Source organism: Pteropus vampyrus, unplaced genomic scaffold (assembly GCF_000151845.1).
Source record: "Pteropus vampyrus isolate Shadow unplaced genomic scaffold, Pvam_2.0 Scaffold22, whole genome shotgun sequence".
NCBI lineage: Eukaryota > Metazoa > Chordata > Mammalia > Chiroptera > Pteropodidae > Pteropus > Pteropus vampyrus.
This window is the reverse complement of record NW_011888803.1, coordinates 8,044,413-8,066,290: the sequence shown is the minus strand read 5'-3', so window position 1 is coordinate 8,066,290 and position 21,878 is coordinate 8,044,413. Positions and strand designations below refer to the sequence as shown.

General features: G+C 37.4%; 1 protein-coding gene across 1 annotated transcript in view; it reads left to right on the top strand.

Annotated features, from left to right (window-relative positions):
- DDAH1 (dimethylarginine dimethylaminohydrolase 1) overlaps nt 1-21,878 on the top strand; it is a 59,741-nt gene that overhangs the window by 21,154 nt on the left and 16,709 nt on the right. The window contains exons 3-4 of the mRNA XM_011355577.2: nt 5,744-5,817; nt 6,619-6,738. Of these exons, the coding sequence (XP_011353879.2) occupies nt 5,744-5,817; nt 6,619-6,738 (194 nt within the window). The remainder of the gene's footprint in view (nt 1-5,743; nt 5,818-6,618; nt 6,739-21,878) is intronic.

Genomic DNA, 21,878 nt, shown 5'->3' with positions numbered 1-21,878 from the left:
AAAACAAAAATGAACTTTCATTCAAAGATAAACATTTCAATATTTGGGTGTATGTCCTTTTAGTACACTTGTATGCATATATTTACATATATTTTACAAGAATGTTATCAGTATATACATATCATTTCGTAGATTTCGTCTACTAGTTCTTCTATAACGTGAGTTTATGGGTTAGTTTTGCCTTGTGTGACAGTATATCTGGTTTGCATTTAAAAGATTCTTAATTCAAGATGTTTCATTTACAAATAATTTTCATTCCAGCTGGCAAGATGAATTTAAATAATTATCAATGAAAATTAACTTGGCTTAATATCAGATGAATAATAGCAAAAGTCAACAAATATGAATACCTAATATTATTATTGGTCTAACTGGAATCAATTTTTACAGTAGGTTTAATATAACTACTAAAGAAATAGTAATTTCAGCATTTAACCTTTCCAGCTCTTTATGATCCTATTATGATTTTGTAACATCATGTGCTAAAATCTGGATCCTCAGATTCAATCTAGTTGTACTGATAAGCAAGACAATCAATAATAATTTTTAATTTATAGTGAGAGTTCATTATACTTTATATATCAGAGAATTAATATCTGTTTCACACATGTAGCCTTAACAGCAGAGGCTGATCCCCAGAGATCTTGGAATATAGCCCCAGGTGGCCCATTGGAAGCATGAAGCTTTATGGAAGTTTAATATTTTAGACGATGTGAATTTTTTATTGAATCCCGTGTATATAGACAAAACATAGCCATCTTCTTTTTCAAATAAAAATAATGTTTTGCTTTACTTACATTTTGATATAATGTTCCTGGAGGAGGAGGAGGATTTATCCTGTGACATTTGAATGTCGCATACCTATGGGTGGGATCACTGTGTTGCTGAGCTACAGGGGCCACCATTCTTATTATAGGTTTGTGAACAGTATCCCTGGGGTTGTGCACTGCACAACTTGTGCTACCACTGTCAGTGGCAAAGGCCCTGCCTCTGGGGTTTGGTATGCATACCTATTGAGCCAAAAGAACACAGAACAAGCAGTCAAAGGGGCCTACGCTTCATTCTCGACTCCAGATGTGTCCAAGCAGACTTGGGCATTCTTTGAATCTGCCTAGTAAGTTCCCCTTAGAATATTCCTTGTGTCTCCCATTGATGGCACTTTCATTCTTTTTGGCAGCGCAGAACAGCAGCGTGTTTCTTTTAGAAAATAAGCTTTTGTGAAAAGCTAGATGTGTAAATTACATTTCCTGACAATAAAACTCCTTTTTACCAGAATGTACCCATTTAATAAATTACTTTTAAACAGGTACTGATAATATTAGAACTACAGCTTAAAACAAGCTGTATTCACAGCCATTTAGTTATCTTAACAGATGAACTGAACAGATTCCCTAAAATCTTCTCAGTGTTATGGCGTAGCTTATACCAGGAACTTCTTCCATTGGCTAAAGGTCTTTCTACAGCATCTCAAGCCTGATGTTTTTGCTCCAACTTCTAAATAGGTACTAAGCATTGAGGCTTGCCTTTGACACTATCTGTAAACTTTTTTGGGGGGTGGGGTATATTTAATATTTAAGCTAATATCTTAGAAGTTATTTTATTCAAAGCTGAAATCATATTGGAATATTAAGAGCTTTATCTGCTTAACACCTCATTTGCCCCTAATATCTGGTCTGGCATTCTAATTCCTACTTCTCAATTTTTTTTTTCCTTTTAAAAAATTGTGGTAAAATACATATAACATAAAATTTGTCATTTTAACCATTTTTAAGTGTGCAATTCAAGTGGCATCGATTACATTCACAGTATTGCACAACCATCACCACTCGATTTTTGAAGTAGGCAGAGCGGGGTAAGAAACAAAATCTGTAGTACTTTCACGTGTTCTGTATCCTTTTCCTGCTGTAACTCAGCTTCATTAATTATTGATGAGGAAATGGACAGAAGGAGAGCAGCTTTCCAACTCCAGTTCCGCTGGGAAATCTATCGGGTGAATAGCTACTGGCAGAAGTTGTTTTAATCCTATTTCTCTTAAATAGACACCATCAGTTTACCTCAACTTTTATTTATTTTTGTGAAATATGGAGCATATAAGAAAGAGTTATAAAATGTTTATGTACAGTTTAAAGACCAATAATAAAGTGAACACCTGGGTGCCTACCACCTGGCTTAAGGAATAGAACATTGCTAGGACCACAGAAGCCCAGTCCCAACCTCTCTCTCCTCCCAGCCTGAGGTAACCACTGTTCTAAGTTTTGTGTTAATCACTGTCTTATCTTTCTTTGAGTCTCACCTCAATGTATGTATTCTTAAATTATGTGTTGTTTAGTTTGACTTCTAATAACTTTATGTGATTAAAGTCACACTGCATTGTCTTGTGAGATTTTTCTGCTTTTGATCAAGTTTGATACATGTAGTTATAGTTCATTCATTTTCACTCTTGTGTGGTATTTTGTGGTAAGAATAGACCATGATGTACGTATTCATTTTCCTGCTGATGTATATTTGAGTGTTTTTCAGTTTTTGTCTGTATCTTCAATGCTGCTATATACATGCTCATGAGTGTCTCCTGGGGACATGTATAAGAGTTTCTCTAAAGTAAAAAGCTAGAAATGGAATTTCAGGTGAAAAACTTTTTCTTTGCTTCAATGAGATGACTATATAATTTTCTTCTTTAATCTATTGATGTGGTTAATAACATTAATTGATTTTCTGATATTTGACCAGTCTTGCATCCCTGGGAGGAAGACAAACTTCATCATAGTATATTCTCTTTTTACTATAGTGTTGGATTTAGTTTGCTAATATTTTGTTTAAAACTTTTGTTTCTGTGGCCCGTAATTTTTCTTTCATGTTATCCTTGCTTGGCTTGGGTAAAAGAGTTATATTAACCTCATAAAATGTGTTAGGGAATATTGCCTATGTTTCTATTCTCTAGAGTCAGTATTATTTGAATTGCCTGTTCCTTGAACTTTGATAGAACTTACCTATAAACAGACTTTGTGGGCTGGTGCTTTCTTTGTGGAAAGATTTAAACACTTTTTTTCTTCAGTGATTATGTGATTATTGAGGTTTTCTGAGTGATTTTTGGTGAGTTGTTTTCTAAAATTTTATCTATTTTATCTAAGTTTTCAAATATTGGGTTACAAAATTAATCGTATATTCTAAATACGTTTTAAGCTTTACGGCAACTATAGATATGTCCCTTTTTCATTCATAATGTTTATTTGCGCTTCTCTTTTTTTCTTGCCAAAGATCTGTCAAATTTTTAAATCTTTTCGAAGATTGAACTTTTGGCATTGTTGAACCTTCTCTTGTGTGTTTCCTGTCCTCTTTCTGTTTCTACCTTTATTTCCTTCCTTCAGATTTCTTTGCTTTTAATTTTGTTCTTTTTTCTTACTTTTCAAGTTGGAGTTTTGTCTCTTTAATTTTGAGCCTTTCCATCTCTAAAAGCTATGTAACTTTTCCCCAAGTTCTGCTTTAGCTGAATCCTTCATGTTTTGAGATGAATAGTTTTGTTATTACTTCTAAATGTTTTCTGATTTCCATTATGATTTATTCTTCTGCTCGTTAGTTGAAATAATGTAATAATGTTTTTTTAAAAAAACATATTGGCTATTATTTTAAGTTGCTGGGACAAAGACTCAAACATATAACTTATCTTTCCTTTATGAATTCTGTTTCAAGTAGACCAAATACTTGATTGAAGAAAGTTTTTCTTTTTAGAAGTCTAGCCAGTAAATGTAGATCCCTAATAAAATAATGGATCAGTGTTCATCAAAGGATGTTAAAATCTTTATACGAAAGCTTGATGGGGAACTTCATATAATGGAGCAATTAGGCTGATACCACCTGAACACACTGATCACTCTAGCATCACTGAAACTGACAGTCAGTCATGTGCTTCATGATGTGGTGTAATAGAAGCATAACCCCACCATCGAAGTACTCCTATCGAAAAAAAAAAAAAAAATTGAACAAGAATCTAATTAAGCGTCTACATGAAACTCTGTTTATGGAAAATATAAAGCATAAAGGAACACTTTAATGTTAGATGATACACAAGGAAGCAATCAGCCAAATGCAGAATGCAGGATAGTCAATAGGACAAATGATTGGTTTCTCCTATAAAGAATGAGATGAGGAAGGAAAAGAAATTAGCATAGAAGAATATACCTTAAGAGACATAATAACCAAAACAAAACTTTTTAGTATTTCAGGAAGGCCCTTTAGGGGATCTAACCCACCATACTGCCAGAAACAGAAGTCCAACTTACTTTTAAAAGAAAATGCAGTTTGCTTTTCTTTGTCCTTTTCTATCTCCCTTTAGTCTTTGCAAATGGAAATAATGTGCAAGACCCATTATAAATTTGTTAAAATTTGCGTAATGCATTAAATGTTTTTCTTAAAAATTATGTATAGGTCTAATTTATAAATCTATTTTATTAAGGAGATTTAATTTTTTTAAATCATAGCTGATGATTTAAGTGAGTCCACTTTTATTCAATAAAAGACATTTTCCTAACTTAAACCTTAATTTGCATGTAGTGAATTTTCTTAAGGGACAACGCAGTCATACTATTACCAAAAAAAAGTCAATTCTACCAAAGATTCCTGTGTCTGCCAACAACATGAGCCATTAGAATTTATCATAATATCATTTGACATATGTCATTTACCCCTTTTATAAGTATGACATAAAGATTAAAGTAGTAACATTTGTAAAATTTATCAAGCAGTTTTTTCTACATGGCTACTCTTCTACTTTACCCTACTGTTCTGGGGCAAAAATATGCTAATTTATCTTTGAAGAAATTTCCCCTCCTTTCATGTAGAATTCTTTCCAAAGAATTAACAGAGGGTAAGAATCCCCACATTTATGTTTTGCCAGGCTCTCTCTACTCTAAATTGTTTGTTTGCCTATAACTAGGAGACCATTTTTATTTAGTGTTTTGCCTTCTGAGAAGGAAAATCACAGTATTTCAGAAAAGCCAAATTAGAAGAAAGTTCTGTCCTCCTAAACTTTAATATTTATAGACAGGCATCTTAATCTTTTGGTTTGAAATAAATAGATGTATAGTTTTAAAGACAGCTCAGACCTGAAGCTCGATCAGCAGTAAACTCACTTTACCGGGTGATTTCTTCAGCCCTTATATCATCATTATAAGAAAAGGCATCCAACTTTATCAAGAATATCTAGTGTCGTTCTTTTAGGGGAAAAAAAGAAGCACTGCTAACTTGTCATTGCTATTACTTAATTACTGATCACAGATTATTAATGTATTTAATTCTATTATTTCCTAAATAAAAACTTTATTCTCTTATTGTGGTAAAATATACATAACATAAAATTCACCATCTAACCATTTTCAAGTGCACAGTTCAGAGGCATTAACTATATTCATGTTGTTGTACAACCACCATCACCCATCTCCAGCACCATGTCACCTTCCCAAACTAAAACTTCATATCCATTGAACAGTGACACCAGTTCCTCTTCCCCTCAGCCCTTGGCAGCTACCTTTCTACTTTCCACCTTTATGAATTTGAAAAAGTTTATTTCTAAGGGCAATAGTTTGAAATCAGATTTATGTAAAAAAAGCAGGGGTCAGAGTATAAATACGCCTGCCTTCTGTGGTAGGAAAGAACTGTGCAATGCTTTAAGGTTGTTATTTATAGATAAATAAATAGTGTGCCGTCACTGGTGCCACCCGCTCACTATGTTCCGTGACATTTATTATAGGCAGAGAATTTTTTGTGGGCCTTTCCAAAAGGACAAATCAACGAGGTGCTGAAATCTTGGCTGATACTTTTAAGGTAGGTAAAAGATAATTTATGCCTGGCACAGAATAATTACTTAATAAATATTCATAGACCCATTAAATCAATAGGTCATGAATAATAATATTTACATGTCACTGACTTTACAAAATAATTCCTAATATTTGTAAGTTTACTAGAATTTTAGAAGTTATCAAATTCAAATTTCTCAATAAATAGGCTTTATTGGGCTACCCAGCAGCACCAAAGTTATCATGACCTCTGCTTTCTCCCAGTGTATAATCATACAACACAGATGTTTATGGCACAATTGATGACTTAAAAAAAAAAATCCAGAAACCGAATTGATCCTAACATGAAATGTGGATTTTTCAGACTGGAATCAAGGATCACCTGTACTTGGGTGCCTACCATGTGCTAGAAGCTGTTCCAGGTGTTGCCATACATCCTTTCAGGTTCTCTTTACTCTATTGCTCATTAATAGGTGGCTCACCAGACTGCTTAGGAATTGCGAGAACCCCCATGAAGCTCTGTTACCCCATGAAGGTGTGAGGCTGTAGTTTGCACAGGATATTCAGGCACATCCTTCTGCAGTAGCCCACTCCAAGCTCAACTAACAAAGCTGTTAACACACACACCTGGAAGAAGGCTCTGTACTTCCTTCTAAGACGCAGTCTTCATTTAACTGGCAATACCAAAACCTGTGGGTTCCAGTTTTTCTTCCAGATATTTAGGCCCCTGGCAGCCTCCAGAGGAGCAGGCATGTTTCAGGCAGGTTTAAATCAGTTTTAGAATTATTCTGCAATGCCAAACTGCTTGTTTCTATTGTATGCATAGGACTATGCGGTCTCCACAGTCCCAGTGGCTGATGTTTTGCATTTGAAGAGTTTCTGCAGCATGGCTGGGCCTAACCTTATTGCAATTGGATCCAGTGAATCTGCACAGAAGGCCCTCAAGGTAAATACAAAACTAGGCACCTTCGAAATGCAGGAAGCAATGCCTGCCACACAGTTTTTCTAATTTTGTCTGCTAGGTGGGCAGCAAGCAGAGGTGACAGGGAGAGAACAAGCTGGTACTTGAGCTTTCTCTGACATGCACTGTCATGACCTCTCATTCATCAGGAACTAGGAACACCTAAATGCAAGAAAAATTCTTCACTGACAAACCACTCTTACTCACACACCACGTTTCCTAGAAAGGCCATGATTCAGAATAACAAACACCAAAGTCATCACAGTGATTTGTGATGAGGGTGCCACCAGGAGAGCTCTTTGTGATCTTTGTCTCTTAAGTCAGTAATTCGTACACAAGGGGTCATTATATTATTTTTATCCTTTTGTATATCTGAACTATTTTATGACAGTCTTTTAGGAAGCCATGATTCAGAAGTACCTAAAAATTTTAACTTCTTCATATGCATTTAGAATACTTAAATTTTAGGACAGGAAGTTTTCTCATTTCACAGTTGAGAATAGGAAAGCCCAGAAAAATTACGACTTGTCCAGGGTTACACAGCTAGATCAAGAGTGGAATTCATTGATAATGAAGAAGGCCTTCCATGTTACAGTACTTTACAGTTCAAAAACATTTTCTTTCTCTGTAACTAACAGCCCCATGAGATGATGTGGGTGCTAAATAAGGGCAAACACCATGTATGTTTTGCTCACCTATGTATTCCTTTATGCTTAGCCCACAGTGAACCCTTAATCAATATCTGGTGAATGGATGGATGAATGAATGAATGAATGAATGATAGAGGTGGTATTATCTCCATTTTGTAGATGAGAACTAGATCAGGTGACTCACCCTAGAAAGTGGGCTGGGACTACCACCCCTTGCTCTCTAGTGGTCCTGCACAACGGCTTACGTGACTTACTAAAGGATCAAAGACAGAAACTCACTTAGATAAAGAGAGAAAATCTGTGTGCCCCAAGGTGCACAATTTATTTATTTTTTCCTATCAAGTCTTTACTCTAGTACCACAGTGCTAGACTTGGTATACTTTGTGTGGGAAGCAGTCATTGCCTCTCAATTGCTGAATTTCTCCTATTCATCATCTCCAGTTTCTTCAACCAGTTCACCTGGCCTTTCTGTCTTCCTTTCTCAAACTGCATCATGGATTGTATTTGTAAGACTTTTAACAATTGTTGCTGAACAATCTGACTCAGAATTTAAATTTGATGGCTTTCTTATGTTTCCTTTAGAAAATGTCTTTTATTCTGCTTCATCTGGAAAGCTTTGTTAATTTTGAGCATATGAAAAAGATGGTGTCTGGAAAGAGAGAATTTGATGAAAGGTGTCACTCAAGAGTCTAGGAAGATTATTTTTCTCCATAGGGATTAACTGTGGTGTTTATCCATGGTTGGTCTACATGTGTCTAAAATTGATTATAAGGGAAGCAGAAGGCTGAAGCTGGCTCATACTGTGCCTTTGTGTGAATTAGAAAAGAAAAAAAAACCTCCTCTAGGTAGACAAATTAGAAAAAGTAGCCCCATTTGCCATTCTGGATAGACCAGGTTCCTAACTCAAATATCTTGGTGCCCTAACTCAAATAGTCCAGAGAAACTAACACATAACAAACTAAGAGATAATACGATATGGTAAACTAGCATTATGTTATATGAAATAGCTCTAACTACCGTTCAGAGAAGAGAAAGGAGCTCCTTGAGGACTAGATATTCAGAGAAAGCTTCATGGAGAAAAATGGGGCTAGATGTGGATCTTAAAGGATTTTTGGCAGTGGGCGATTCAGTGAGAGATTGTTCCAGGTGGAGACATGGTATAAGCAAAGACTGAGCAAAGTACATACATGAGATCCGAGCAAACTGGTCCAAGTAATAAAGAGTTTTCTTATGGGCTCTCCTGGAGATACAGCTGGATGGGGCAGGTGATGTCTGAAAAGGTAGGGACTTAACAGTGCGGAAGAGGATGAGTTTATGCCCATGAAGCAGGAATCTGGGTACCCCACAAGGCTCTGAGCAGAAGGGTCTGTATTGCTTCAGAGACGTTGGATCATCATTCCTTTTGCAAAAAAGAAAATTTTACGGAGAAGGCCCTGCGGTTAGTAAAGAGGACCACTGATGACCTAGAAAAGAAAGCCAAACCTTTATAGTCCTCTTTCCTGTGATGTTTAGTCGAGTTAGTGTTAATAGTGTTTGCTCTATCCTTAAAACCTTCTGTGTCAGATGTTATAAATAAGCCTCACTGACTAGAAAGGCATTCTGTGGAGATCATATTTCCATCAGCAAATGTGCTTCCTAAACCAGGGGCCTGTGGAGTTGGCAAATGCCCACCTGCCATGTTCCTAACATCAAAAAGGCCCTCTTACCTTGCAGTGAAAAACAGGAGGACAAACCAAACCGAATGATGAGCTTTCTGTGAGGGCCTGTTCTCAGGTCAACGCTCGGTGGGTCAGTGAGATCCAGATTAACGAACTGAACTGCTGATGGAGAACATTTTTGTCTTCTTTATTAGAACAATCAGTGAAACTAGTAGCGGGGTAAATCCTACTGCTTATTTGGAGACATGAAAGCGTGTCGGTTTTATTTTTATCATTTCACAGGTGAAAATACCGAGATCGATTGAAATAAAGCATTTCGAATAGGATCTTATGGTTTCAGAATCAGATTTCCTGGGTCTTGATTCTCCTCTTCCTAGTCGCCCACCCCATCCCATGTGCATTCTTTTTCTATTAGGAAGTCTTTCCTATTATTTCGCCATAGATTGGTTCTAGTGGACCTTCCCCTTTTTCCTCCCCTCTCTCCAGTTATCCCTTTCTTCCCATTTTTTTTGCTGGGATCCAGGAAAGATGTGAGTTCGGTCCCAGATATGTTTTTCCCTTGCAAATCTTCATGTTCAGTCTCGTCTCTATAGAGAAGCCTCTGGCCAGTTGGGTATCTCTTTGAAGGGCATAGCATTTAAACAGAGGTGAATTGTGCCTTCCTGTGCCACACACTGAAAGCTTGATTACTTCCTACATCTGTCACTGCTTGCAGAGTAGTTGTTTCCTTCAGAGTCTGAAAACTACTTCTTACATATTTATGCAAAGCTGAGAGCCCAAGGGTTTCTTATTGCATTTAAAACACTTTCTAATGGCTTACAATCTATTTTTGGTTAATGAAGTAGATTCTTATGAAGATAGTCATCAGACCTGTTTAGGTTGTAGTAGACTTAATAGTGTGCGTACTGTATGTTTCAGTGAAATCGTCCATCTAGGAAGACTTTAGCAACTCTCTGCTAAAAATCCCAGAACATTCTTTTTAGAACACGTTTAATACAGTGTACATTTAATAGACATTTAACACAGAGTATGTTTAATACAGGGAAGACAAAAAAGGAGGACATATTATTACTGCATTTTACTGTTGACATGGCCAAGGTACAGGGGGTTAGGTTGATTGAACAAAGTCCTAAAGATATTTAGCATGTCATGTTAGAAATACTATTATCTAAGCAAAATTAGTCTTTAGAGCAATTGGCCCTTTCTATATTTTTTCTCCTGTACTTTTTATTATTCCCTTCATGCCCCTGGGCAACATTTTCCTTCATTCTGCCCCTCTGGCTATAAAAGAAAATAATGTAAGATTAATTAATTCATACATAAACAATAGACCTGTATTTTGTATCTTACAGAAGGAATGTTTACCTTCTCAAAGATATGAAAGCTCCAGTTGCTGGACAGCCAGAAATGCTGCTCACAAACGTAATTTGAGCAAAAGAAGTCAGTCTTCAAAAAATATATATGTAATTATTTCATTCATTTAAAGTTAAACAAGAGACAAACTATTCTTTCGTTAGCAGTCAAGATAGTGGTTACTTTAAGAAGGAGAAAGGAAGTTGTGGTCCATTGGGCCACTTTGTATGTTCTTAATTTTAAGTTCAGAAGAAAAATACATGCATTATATTGTTGGAAGCGGGCTGTGATTAACTGACAGAAATAATTCTCCAATAGTTAAGGTCTAACTTTCAAACTCCTGCTTTACCTTCTACATGAAGCCTGTCTTTTCCACAGACTAACCTGTTTTTTATTTTTTTAAGAAAAAAGAAGACTGAAACTTTGTGCCACTTAACTAACATCTCCCCATTTCCACCCCACAGCCCTTGTACAACTTAAATATATACAATTATTAATTGTTAATTATACCTCAATAAAGTAAGGGAGGAAAAAATGAGATAGTAAACGGTAGATTTGTATCACATCCCACCCGTTCTTTTTCTAGATCCGTTTCAAAATTGACTTCCTTTGAAAGAATCTGGATTTATTACGTGCTCTCCGTCATATGAGGACATTGGGAGGAATTCACAGTAATGATTTTTAACTCAATCTTCTTGATAGCATTTAGTCCTCCAGTCAGTTGGGGGAAAGGGGGAAGGGGAAAAGAAGAAGGGAAAGTAAGAAGGAAGGAAGGAAAGAAGGAAGGAAGGGAGGAAGGAAGGAAGGAAAGAAGGAAGGAAGGAAGGAAGGAAGGAAGGAAGGAAGGAAGGAAGGAAGGAAGGAAGGAAGGAAGGAAGGAAAGGAGGGAGAAAGGGAGGGAGAGAGGAAGGGAGGGAGATAGGGAGGGAGGAAGGGAGGGAGGAAGAGAGGGAGGAAGGGAGGAAAGACAAAGAAAAGGAGACAGGGAAGTAATGGGGAGGGGAGTAACATTTAGCCAAAATTTTCCTGAAACTAATCAGATGAGGAAGTTGCTGACTTAGCAGAGCTCAGAGTTGGAGCTTGAGGGGCTGTAGTACTGACAAGTAGGGGGCTGTGCCATCTGCTGGCTGGACAACAAGTGGAGCACTGTCACCTTCCTAATCCCATGCAGGAGACCAGTTATTTTTTCCTTTTGGCATCTGCAGTTTTGTTTAGTGGCCTTTATTAATAATTCTATTCTTTTGTATCATAAGGAATTATTATTTTAAATACTTTTAATAGAAGTACTAAAAAGATGTGGTAAGAAAAGAATTATGAGGTCACTACTCCATTTTTGTCTTTATCAGGTAAATGGAGCTGAAATACAGTAAGTATAATTCCAGTAGACTTGTAATTTTAAATTAAAATACTCATAATACATTTCGACGGAAATGTCTTTTAGGTTTATTACCTACTTCCTGAAATAACTAACTGCATTTGTAAGATTCCTTGAATGAGAACTTGGGCTGTTTTGCAGCTAATTTAAATTGCATAGCACAAACACATTTTTCTTCTGAAAGACTACATAATAGAAGTCACTCAGACAGTATTTCCTCTCATTTTGACTCAGCTTCAGCATTAGTTTTATGTCCAAAAATGTCCATGTTATTTTATATACGATCATATTTTGAAAAAAGAAGATGGAAAAATCCCTTAATGTGCTTTGATTTTGTACTTTTTTTTTTTTAATTACCTGGAATTTCCTTTAATGACAACAGGAACAGCAATAGCAAAAACCAAAGAGATAAATGAGAGCTAACTAGTATCAACAGGAAAAATAAAGAAAGAATTTTTAATTGTTGTCACAAAGAATCATGGTGTATAGCCACAGATTTCCCACGCTGGATCACTGTTATGAAGGGCATACTGACAATTTTATTGTAGACTTAATTTAGTCTTATTATCCTGTTGTCTGTTCTAGTTGTATCCACCAGATCCACAAAACAATGATTTAAAAAACTACCATGTCTGAATTAAAAAATTAACATAAAACCAAATAGTCTTGTAACAACTGTTTACGCTCCTTTGCCTTGGCAGTAGTTGCCTTATCTGACACTATTCCCAGAGCTGTATGCCAGCAAGGCTAAGGTAGCCAAACTAAAATGCATTGGCATAATAGGGCAATAAATAATCTGAAGCCGTAAGACCAAAACAGCCATGATGAATTTCAGCACTAGTCCCAAGGCAGGAAGAAGGCAATACTGGCCAAGTAGGAGAAAGGGAATCATAACGTTATTTTTTTTCTCTTGAAAAATACAAGAAAATGTCAGGGGAAAAAAGGGAGGAAACTATATTCAAACCGTTGTTCATTTGGTCCATTACATGATGGGACACCAAAAAGTATTCAACAGGCTCTATGGAATGCTATAGAGAGTATTCAAGCATCTGTTGGGTGGTTGAGCAAATAGTCTTTTAAGGGGCCTTTCAATCTGAGACTCTTGCTTGCAAAAGGAAACATCTCTAAGTGTTCTTAAATTAGTGGTTCCTAATGAGAGGTATGGTTTAAAATCACCTGGGAAATTGGTACAGCCACTATGGAAAATACTATGGAGGTTCCTCAAAAAATTAAGTATTGATCTACCATATGATCCAGCAATCCCTCTACTGGGTATTTACCCCAAAGACTTGAAAACTCATATTCGAAAAGATATTTGCACACCGATGTTCATAGCAGCATTATTCACAGTGGCCAGGACATGGAAGCAACTGAAGTGTCCTATGATAGATGATTGGCTAAAGAATCTGTGGTATAATGGAATATTACTCAGCCATGAGAGGTGAAATACTGCCGTTTGCAACAACATGGATGGACCTCGAGATAATCATGCTAAGCGAAATAAGCCAGACAGAAAAAGATGAAAATCACATGATATCACTTGTATGTGGGATATAAACCTAAAAGCAACAAATGAACAGGACAAACAAACAGAGAATCATGGACATGGATTATAGACTAGTGGTTACCAGAGGGTAGGGAGTGAGGGAGTAGGGGGGAGATAGACGGGGTAAAGGGTGTCAAATATGTGGTGACAGAAAGAAATCTAACTATGAGAGGTGAATACACAATGTAAATATATATATGCCTCACTGTTAAAATGTACAACTGAAACATCAGATTTCGTTAACCGACATCACCATAAAAAAATTATTAATTTAAAAAATAAAGTAAATAAAATAAACTAAAATCACCTGAGGGACTTTCTGTAAACACACGGCAGAAGATTCTGATGTTCTGGGTCTGGGATTGAGCCCAGGCAGTCTTTTTTTACAAGCTCCACAGGCAATTCTGGTGCACAGACTAAGTCGAGAGCCTCTGCTTTCGAGGATTCCTAAAACTTCCGATAGCACCTGAATAATGTGCACCTGAAGAGGCCAACCACTATGTAATATAGGTACAAAATAACATACTCCAAGTAGCAGTAAAAGTAGAGCAAGTATCCAAATTAAAGCCATAGAATGCTAGAAACTCCTTACCCTTTTGCTGCCTAGAGTACAACTTTGTATAAACTTAAAATACAATACCTAACTGGGTAATAACTGAAATGCCATCATTAAATCCATTTGGCATGCTAAAATTTCTTACTAAAGTATTCTGAGCTACCAAAAATTGTTAATGTTATCATTTCCTGAGAATAGGGTATTTGCATTTGACTCATGTTTCCATATCCCTTTCCCCAACACACACACAGTTCTCTCTAACAAGACCTGATCTTGATGTGTGAAGATCTGTGGCAAAGAAAAAAGGTTAAACTTCATGCCATTACTAATTTTAGAAAAGAACTTAACTTTTTAAAATAATAACATGTCACTTCTACTAAAGAAGCGTAATTGTCTAGAAGGCCAAAATGGCTACAAGGGCAAAGCAGAGAACTTAGAATCCAAATTCACAGGTTGTCTTTCCGGCTCTGCCTCCCACTCTCCTTGTGTGACCCTGGTCTCCTGTACTCAGTCTTGACTTGAAAAAAAAAAAAAAAAATTGAATCAGCCTCACTAGGGAATGAGAGCTTCATTCCTCCCTATTGGAAATTTCATGATATGAGTCGAAGTGAAAGACTGTCTTGGGTATACAGGCACTTGGCAAAGAGTAGCAACCATTTAATTATGAAGTACCAGTGATAAGGATAGTTCCAAAGCAGGTTTGCTGTAGGCTCTTGACCACTGTAATATCATCCTTTCAGTGGCTGTAGGTGATGGAAGACTTGTGTTTAGCCGAACATCTTCATGCCTGTTTGAGGACAGAAAACCACAGATGACTCCAAACTAGTTCCATTTTTCTTTAAGATTTCAGTGACATATATAACTATTAAGTTGGATATCTAACAAATGACATCATTTTCTAATTCATGCACAGAAATCTAATAGGGGAAAAAAAAGGTAGGGTTTCCAAAACCTTTTATTACTATCTTTTCTGCAAAAAGACTTTTTAAAAGGCAATGGAAAGGAGATCACAGTTGAGCTTGAAGCCAAGGCTTCTTACGCACATACAGCAATATTTACTGAACAGCAACTATATGAAGGATACTGTCCCGAACATGGAGGACACTGAGATGGGCGAGAAACAGTCTCTGTCCTCAGGGCTCCTCCAGCTTAACTGGAGGGACAGGATAGGACATTTAAAGATAAATACCGCCACAGTGTAACACAAGGTAAATGCCTGATAAATGGTGCAAGGTCCTAGCAGAGGTGTTAAGAGTTCTGAGGACGGCGTGATCACAGGAGGCAAAAGTCAAAGTCTGAGTGAACAGCATGCTGTATACTGGCGCAGAGGAGGAGGGGTCATTACAAATAGGACAACTGGGAGAATATCTATTCTATAATCAAAAGACAATGTCTAGAACAAGGGGGTGTGTGCCAGGAAAGCAAGAGAGTCATGGTCCAAAATATAGGTTGAGCCTGGTCCGAAGGCCAAGGAATTGAGGTTTTCTTGTCTGTGGGCTGTAAAAAAGCCACTCAAAGTTTTCTTAGCAGAAGTATAAAAGCCGAAGGCAGTATTTCAGAAAGATGTCTGACATTCTTCCTGTCGTGATTTAACAGGAAGAAAGACTAGGAGTAATGAAACTAGTTAGATACAATCACATAGTCTGTGGTAAAGGCAGAAGGGTCTGGACTGGGAAGTGGCCATGGAAATGGAAAGGGCCATGCAGAAGCTAAGGTCTATTAGAGAAGTGACTGGTGGACCTGAAGGCGCTCAGGAGGGAAAAAAAAACAGATCAACACTTCAATAGATATTTATAGAACTCCTGTACTTTACCAGGCACTGTACTGGGCCCTGGGGGACAGTGATGAACAAAATGACTTCAGAAATGACTTCCAGATGGGGTGGCTTTGGTGGAATTTTTGGAAAAGAGTTCAGATTCTCCCTGTTACCATGAATTCAGTTCTACTAATCTACACAGGAACAAATTACAGAAAATTGTTTGGCAAAAGTATATTGCTGGATTTCACTGACCTAGAGTCACATGTTGGGAACTGTGCTATATTCAGATGCATCCAACTGACAGCAGCTCTGGTAGACACTGGATGGCTAAGCCTGTAAGACACTAACGAGGCTGGCTCCCATTTCAGTTTCCGCTGGCAGCAGTCAGTGGCTCATCCAAATTTGCAGTCTCTCTCTTTTACCCTTTTCCATTTATTTTTTTATTGTTTCTATCTACTCACTCTCAAGGCATGACAAAACAATTACTTTAACATTTATATGCCCTTCATCTCCAGCAGTGTCTTGTTGTTTCTTGGCTGAACTGAGTTGGCAAAAGGCTGCAAAAAAAAGCCAAGATGATTCTTGCCTCGTGGGCTGAGATAGTACATCACAGCATGACCTGTGTGACACTCTCAGCTATGCCAGCATCGGTACCCATGATATTAGGAAATGTGTCAGTTGAGCTGGAGGGAGGATGGTTGAGTTTTGGGTTACCGTTTCTCCATGGAAATCACATGTATAAATGCCTTAGGTGCTGATGAGTATCCTATTGCTCAGCGGAAGGCTAATAAAGCATATGGTAAAACGTAGACACTAAATTAGAAGTGACATTTTAACTGTGAATTATTCTCAGGCCTCTAAGGAAAACATGCACAGTACCTGCTACGATACTGAGATTTGGACCATCCTTAGAAATAATGGCATGTAAGCGCAACAGATTAAAAATAAATTTGCCACCATTTTCCTGCAAAACTATTCCACTAGTATTAGCCTGCTCTTAACAACCACATGCAATTTCTCCTTATTTTCATCTTTCACAGCGTTCTGAGTCCAGAAATCTTAAAGAATATTTCCAAATCTATTTTTCACTTATGGTCACTGGATGCTGTGGTTTGGGCCCCATGTTTCTCAGAAACTATCTGTCTACAAATGTGAAAGTCAGCTTTGGAGATGGATTACAACAATGATTCCCTTTTATCTCTTTCTGAAGTGGGACCAAGTTCAAAGCGGTGACCACATATCCAGAGGTGACTCATGGTACAGAGGGTTTAAAAAAAAAAAAACATTTAGAGATTAAATGAAAGTTGTCAAATCTGTTACATTTTGTGCACATTTTCTATTCATTTACTTCCTTTTTTATATATACCTTGGCAAGTGGAGCTCTATGTAGGTTAGCTACTGGTAGTTGTAATATCAATAGCAGTAATAATACCTTTTAGGTGTGAAGATCATGTTAATTTAATTTGAAAAGTCTAAGTTCGTGGTTTTCAAACTTCAGTGCACCCAAGGATCACATAAAGTGCACATTTGAAATGCACTTCACATTCCTGGGGTTCACCACAAGAAATTCTAATTCAGCAAGACTGGGATGGAACCCAGGAACCACTGATTCAGAGGCAGGTAATCCATAGACCACACTGTGAGAAACACTGGCTCTGTCTGGAATTTACCAGGCATCAGTTCCTATGCTAGCATTTGAGGGTGGGGGAGAAAGTTTATTCTCAAAGTAAATTGTTATGTCCTTAAACAAAAATGCCACTTAATATCATTCAAAATAATATCATATTGAGTAAAATAACTGGCACTTCAGAGAAACAGCTGTCACGTGGAAGAAAACTATTAGATCTAGTAGATCTCTACTAGATCATTGAAATACAAATGCTATGAAGAGCTAATTTTTCTCTTAAATACTGTGTCTTTTGGGGGAAATGCTTACAGAATAAAAGATATTTATCATGTATTCCATCTAGTGTCTTTCTCACTGTTGATAACATTTGTATATTAAAATACAGTGTATCTGCAGTGAGTACTCACTGCTCTAATTCTTATTAGGTGCATAGACCCTTGGACTTGAACAGAGAAGTCTGCATTCCTTCTCAGCTCTGAAGTCTTGTGGCTTGAAAACAAACATGATAGCACATTCTTCAAGTAGGAATAGTGGAAGAAAAAGGGAAACCCCAATCTCCCCAGTCTCCATTTGGATAAGATGTTTGTCTGGTCCCATCCCTGAGCTTGTTGGGGAGAATTTGAGAGGGGCCTCTGGAGAACAACCAAAGCTGGTTAAAGTCAGAGATTGAGTGACCAGTATTGATTACAATTCCTTGTTCTTCACTGAAGGTTGAGTCTGAGTGAGCGTGTCTTATAGGTAATTGCATTAAGAGATTTTAGGAAGATTTTGAATTATTGAAATGCACTACTAAAAGATCATTCATCCCTTCAACATTCAACAAAAATGTATTGAGTGCCTACCACATGTCAAGCATTGTTGCAAGGCACTGAACAAAGGGCCTGTGATGTAATTGTGCCTCCCTGGAAGCTTTTCGATAATCATCTTTGCTTCTGGGGTGACTTGAATACCTTGACTCAATTTAATTCAAACAATATGTCAATTTCCTAAATGGGCAGAGGTTAAAATATGTATAGTGGGAATGTAAAAGAAATATTACTCTCTGAATCAGCTAATGGCAGTCAGCTAGTTGCCTTATTCTTCGATTTCCATTCCAACTTTCCTTCTTTATGAATTGAACCTTGAGTTTTAAATGAACACATTGCCACTTGGAATTAAGTCTGCTTTTCTTAGCTTCCTTTGTACTGAGTATAACAATGAGACTAAATACTTCCCAATGAGGCGAAAGTATAAGTGCTGGAGGAATTGTGACCTTCTCCCCTTCTCGAATCTTGCTGCTTAAAAAAAAAAGAAAATAATGTCTTGGTTGGAGCACCAATATATATTTCATTCCATGAGAACAAGGGCTGTATTTCAGGTAGGGCAGAGCAAAAGCTGGGAGTCTAGACCCCGGATGACTGTCAAGTCTCTACACTACACTATGACCTCAAAACTCCTTTCACATGAGAGAGAAATTTTTTTAATTACTTTAGGGGGTAAGCATAAAGATAAAGACTGTCTTTACTAGCAATTAACAGAAACCTCGATTTGAGGCAACTGAAACAATGAAGATTTATCGGTCCACATAGTTCTGAAGTAATGCAGACTTTGGAGCAGTTTTGATCCGTCTGCTCAAAGATGCCATCAAAGAAGCAGATTCTTTTGTCTCTTCTCTGCCTTTCACAGATGAGCTCCTATTCAGGGGAGCACAGAGACTGCCAGCAATTTCTGGCTGCATGTTTCCTCACCCACATTCAGAGAGGGGGACATCAGTCCTCTCAGAAAAGTAAGAAAGCTGCTTTCAGATCTTGATCATTTTTATTAGTCCAAATCAGTCATCTCTTCATTCCTGAATGAATAACTCTAAACCCTGGGGTGAATTATACTGCAGCTACATTCCCTGACTGCACTGAGGCACGTTGAGACATTGCAGCAAACTCACGGGGCTGCTATGGCATATTTTAGATTTTCAGAAAGAATACCTGTCGGATTTCACACACAATTCTACTAAGTTGTTTGGGCCTAACTACTTAATAAACAAAAGTGTTAGATTTGAGGGATTTGTGGGGTTTATTTTGTTTGTTTGTTTTGAGGGGTTGTTTGTTTTGGGGTTTTGTTTGTTTTGTTTTGACTTAGAGACACCATGAATATATTACTGAGACCTAAGGGTACTGTGAATCAAGAAAGGAACCTCTGTCCTAGAGTCGCAATCTTAGAGTCAGGGGTAGAATTAGCTTCCCCCCAATTATGTCGGCTTTACAGGAAGGTGTGGGTACACAAATGAAAAGTGGGGTTATTATGGAGAAAACAGGAAATTGATGTGATGGAAGCAGCCACAATGTCTACTTAGACCCTTGGAAGAGCTGAACCCTCAATTCTTCTTAGGAGGAAGATTATCTTTGTTTAGGAAAATGTAAGTCCTTTAGGATGAAAGGTGAGACACTTGGAGACTTGGGATCAGCAAGAGACAATACAGCGAAAGAGAAGGCAAAAATGTCCTCTGTTAGAAGCAATGGGAATGTTCAGATGGAGAAAGAGGAAAGAAAAGGAAGGAGAGAGGTCTGAACCACAAATGAGAGTTGTCAAGTCTTCGAGGAACACCAGCATTTTGTATTCAATTTAAGTGTTTATATTACTGCCATATTCCAATCTGCCAAACTTGAGAAGAATCTATTACCCTATGAGAGTAGGGGTTTGTTTTGTTTTGTTTTGTTTTGTTTTGTTTGAGACAAAGACTGATGTCTCCGCTTATGCTGGCATGGTTTAAAAGAGAGGTAACACCTGTAAACAGTGTTCTTCAAATGGATCTAATTCAGTGGAAGCTGGGGCCAGAGATAACATGAGAACATAAGCTACCTCCTTTCGCCCTCCCACCTTCTATCCCCAAAATTGGTGGAAATTATGGAGAGGGCACAGATAGTGGTTCTCAATTCTGTCTACATATTAGAGTCACCTGGGGGATCATTTAAAAAAGAAATACTGATGTTTCACTCCACTCAAGGCCAAGTAAATAAAAAATCTCTATGGTTGGGGTCCAGAAAGCTGTATTTTTTTAAAAGCTCCCCAGAGAACCACTGGCCTAAGACATTCCACAAATCAAGGAATAGAGGTACAAGACAATCTTATTTAGATCTTGAGGAGAAGAGAGATCTCTTGACTTGGGAGAGAAGAAGGAGAGCGGGGAGGGGCTGACATTGTTCCTCTCGGTCCCTCTTAAATTCTCTCCACCAAACTAAGACCAATAGAAAAGGCCGGGACTGAGTCATGAGACCTAGGGACTAGTTTTCACTTTGCAGCCCACTATCTGTGTGTGGTTTTAGGGAAAGCACTTAGTTTTTCATCTCTCTAAGCTTCTGTAAAAGAGAAATGGACTTGATAGTTTCCAAATTCCTGCCTAGTTCTTAAGCTTATAATTCTTAATTTTCTATAAAATGACATCACTTTCCCTGGTGCTCAGAGTACCTTATTGACATTCATTATCTGACACTAACAAAACCCATATCCAGACAGAAACCAAGATTTCTCCTCTCCATTTCAGAAATATAAAACTTGAAAGTCCTCACACAAGAGTAGGCAAAGTAGAGATAGCTGTTTTCATTAGTAATGGCTTAGTTGTAGTCATTTGCAGGGGTGTCTTATAAAAGACATGTGGAGACAACTGTTTTCTTAAATACCAATTTATTTCCTTTCAAGGATTTTATTAATTTAGAGGAAGAACAGAAGAGTAAATAGTATACTTATTTGGAAGTTTGATTTCTTTCTCTTTCTTTTTTTATTTTCCTTCTTATTTCCCATAAATTTGGTCTTTTCCTAACATATGAGTAGATTTTATGGCTTTCTCCTAAAGACAGTGGTTCTCAGCCAGAGGCAACTTTGTTCCCCAAGGGCAATCAGCAATGTCTGGAAATATTTTTGTCACAATATGGAGGTTTGTGGGGGGATGCTACTGGCATATAGTGGATGCTAAACATCCTACAATACACAGGACAGGCCCCACCCAAAGAATTATCCAGCCCAAAATGTCAATAGTGCGAAGTTAAGAAACCCCATCCTGAAATATGAAGGAGATCTGTCAACTCTGTTTCACAGAAATTTCAATTTTTGAGCACATCATAGTTAAGGTACTTCTCCCTGATGCATTTAGAGACAGCAGTGACTCTTAAACATCAAGTAGTCCATGCCAGCAACAGTGTTTTTCAGTAGCAGGGAATTAAACAGTTATATACAGTCCCAATATTTATTAGATTTTTGTGTAACATATTATTTTCAGGCATTGGGACTACTTAGTGTACATGAGCAAAAATGTAATAAATGTGATACAATCACAGAAATTGAGTAACAAAGTCATATGTTACTGCCTTCATGGATGCAGAGCCAACCAGCCTTTGAGGGAAGTGGAGTGTGGGGCCTCTGAATTGGGATGTTCAGGCTCCTTCACTAACAAATTCGGTGGTGGGGTGTGGTAAACAAGTTTTATTTTGAGCATGTATGTATATAAAAAAAAGACCTAAAGGACCCATATTGAATTTTAACAGTGGTTACCCATAAGGAAAGGAAGAAGAGATAGAAAATGGGACAGAGCGGGGAGAAAGAGGACTTCAATTTTTTAATTTATTTTATTT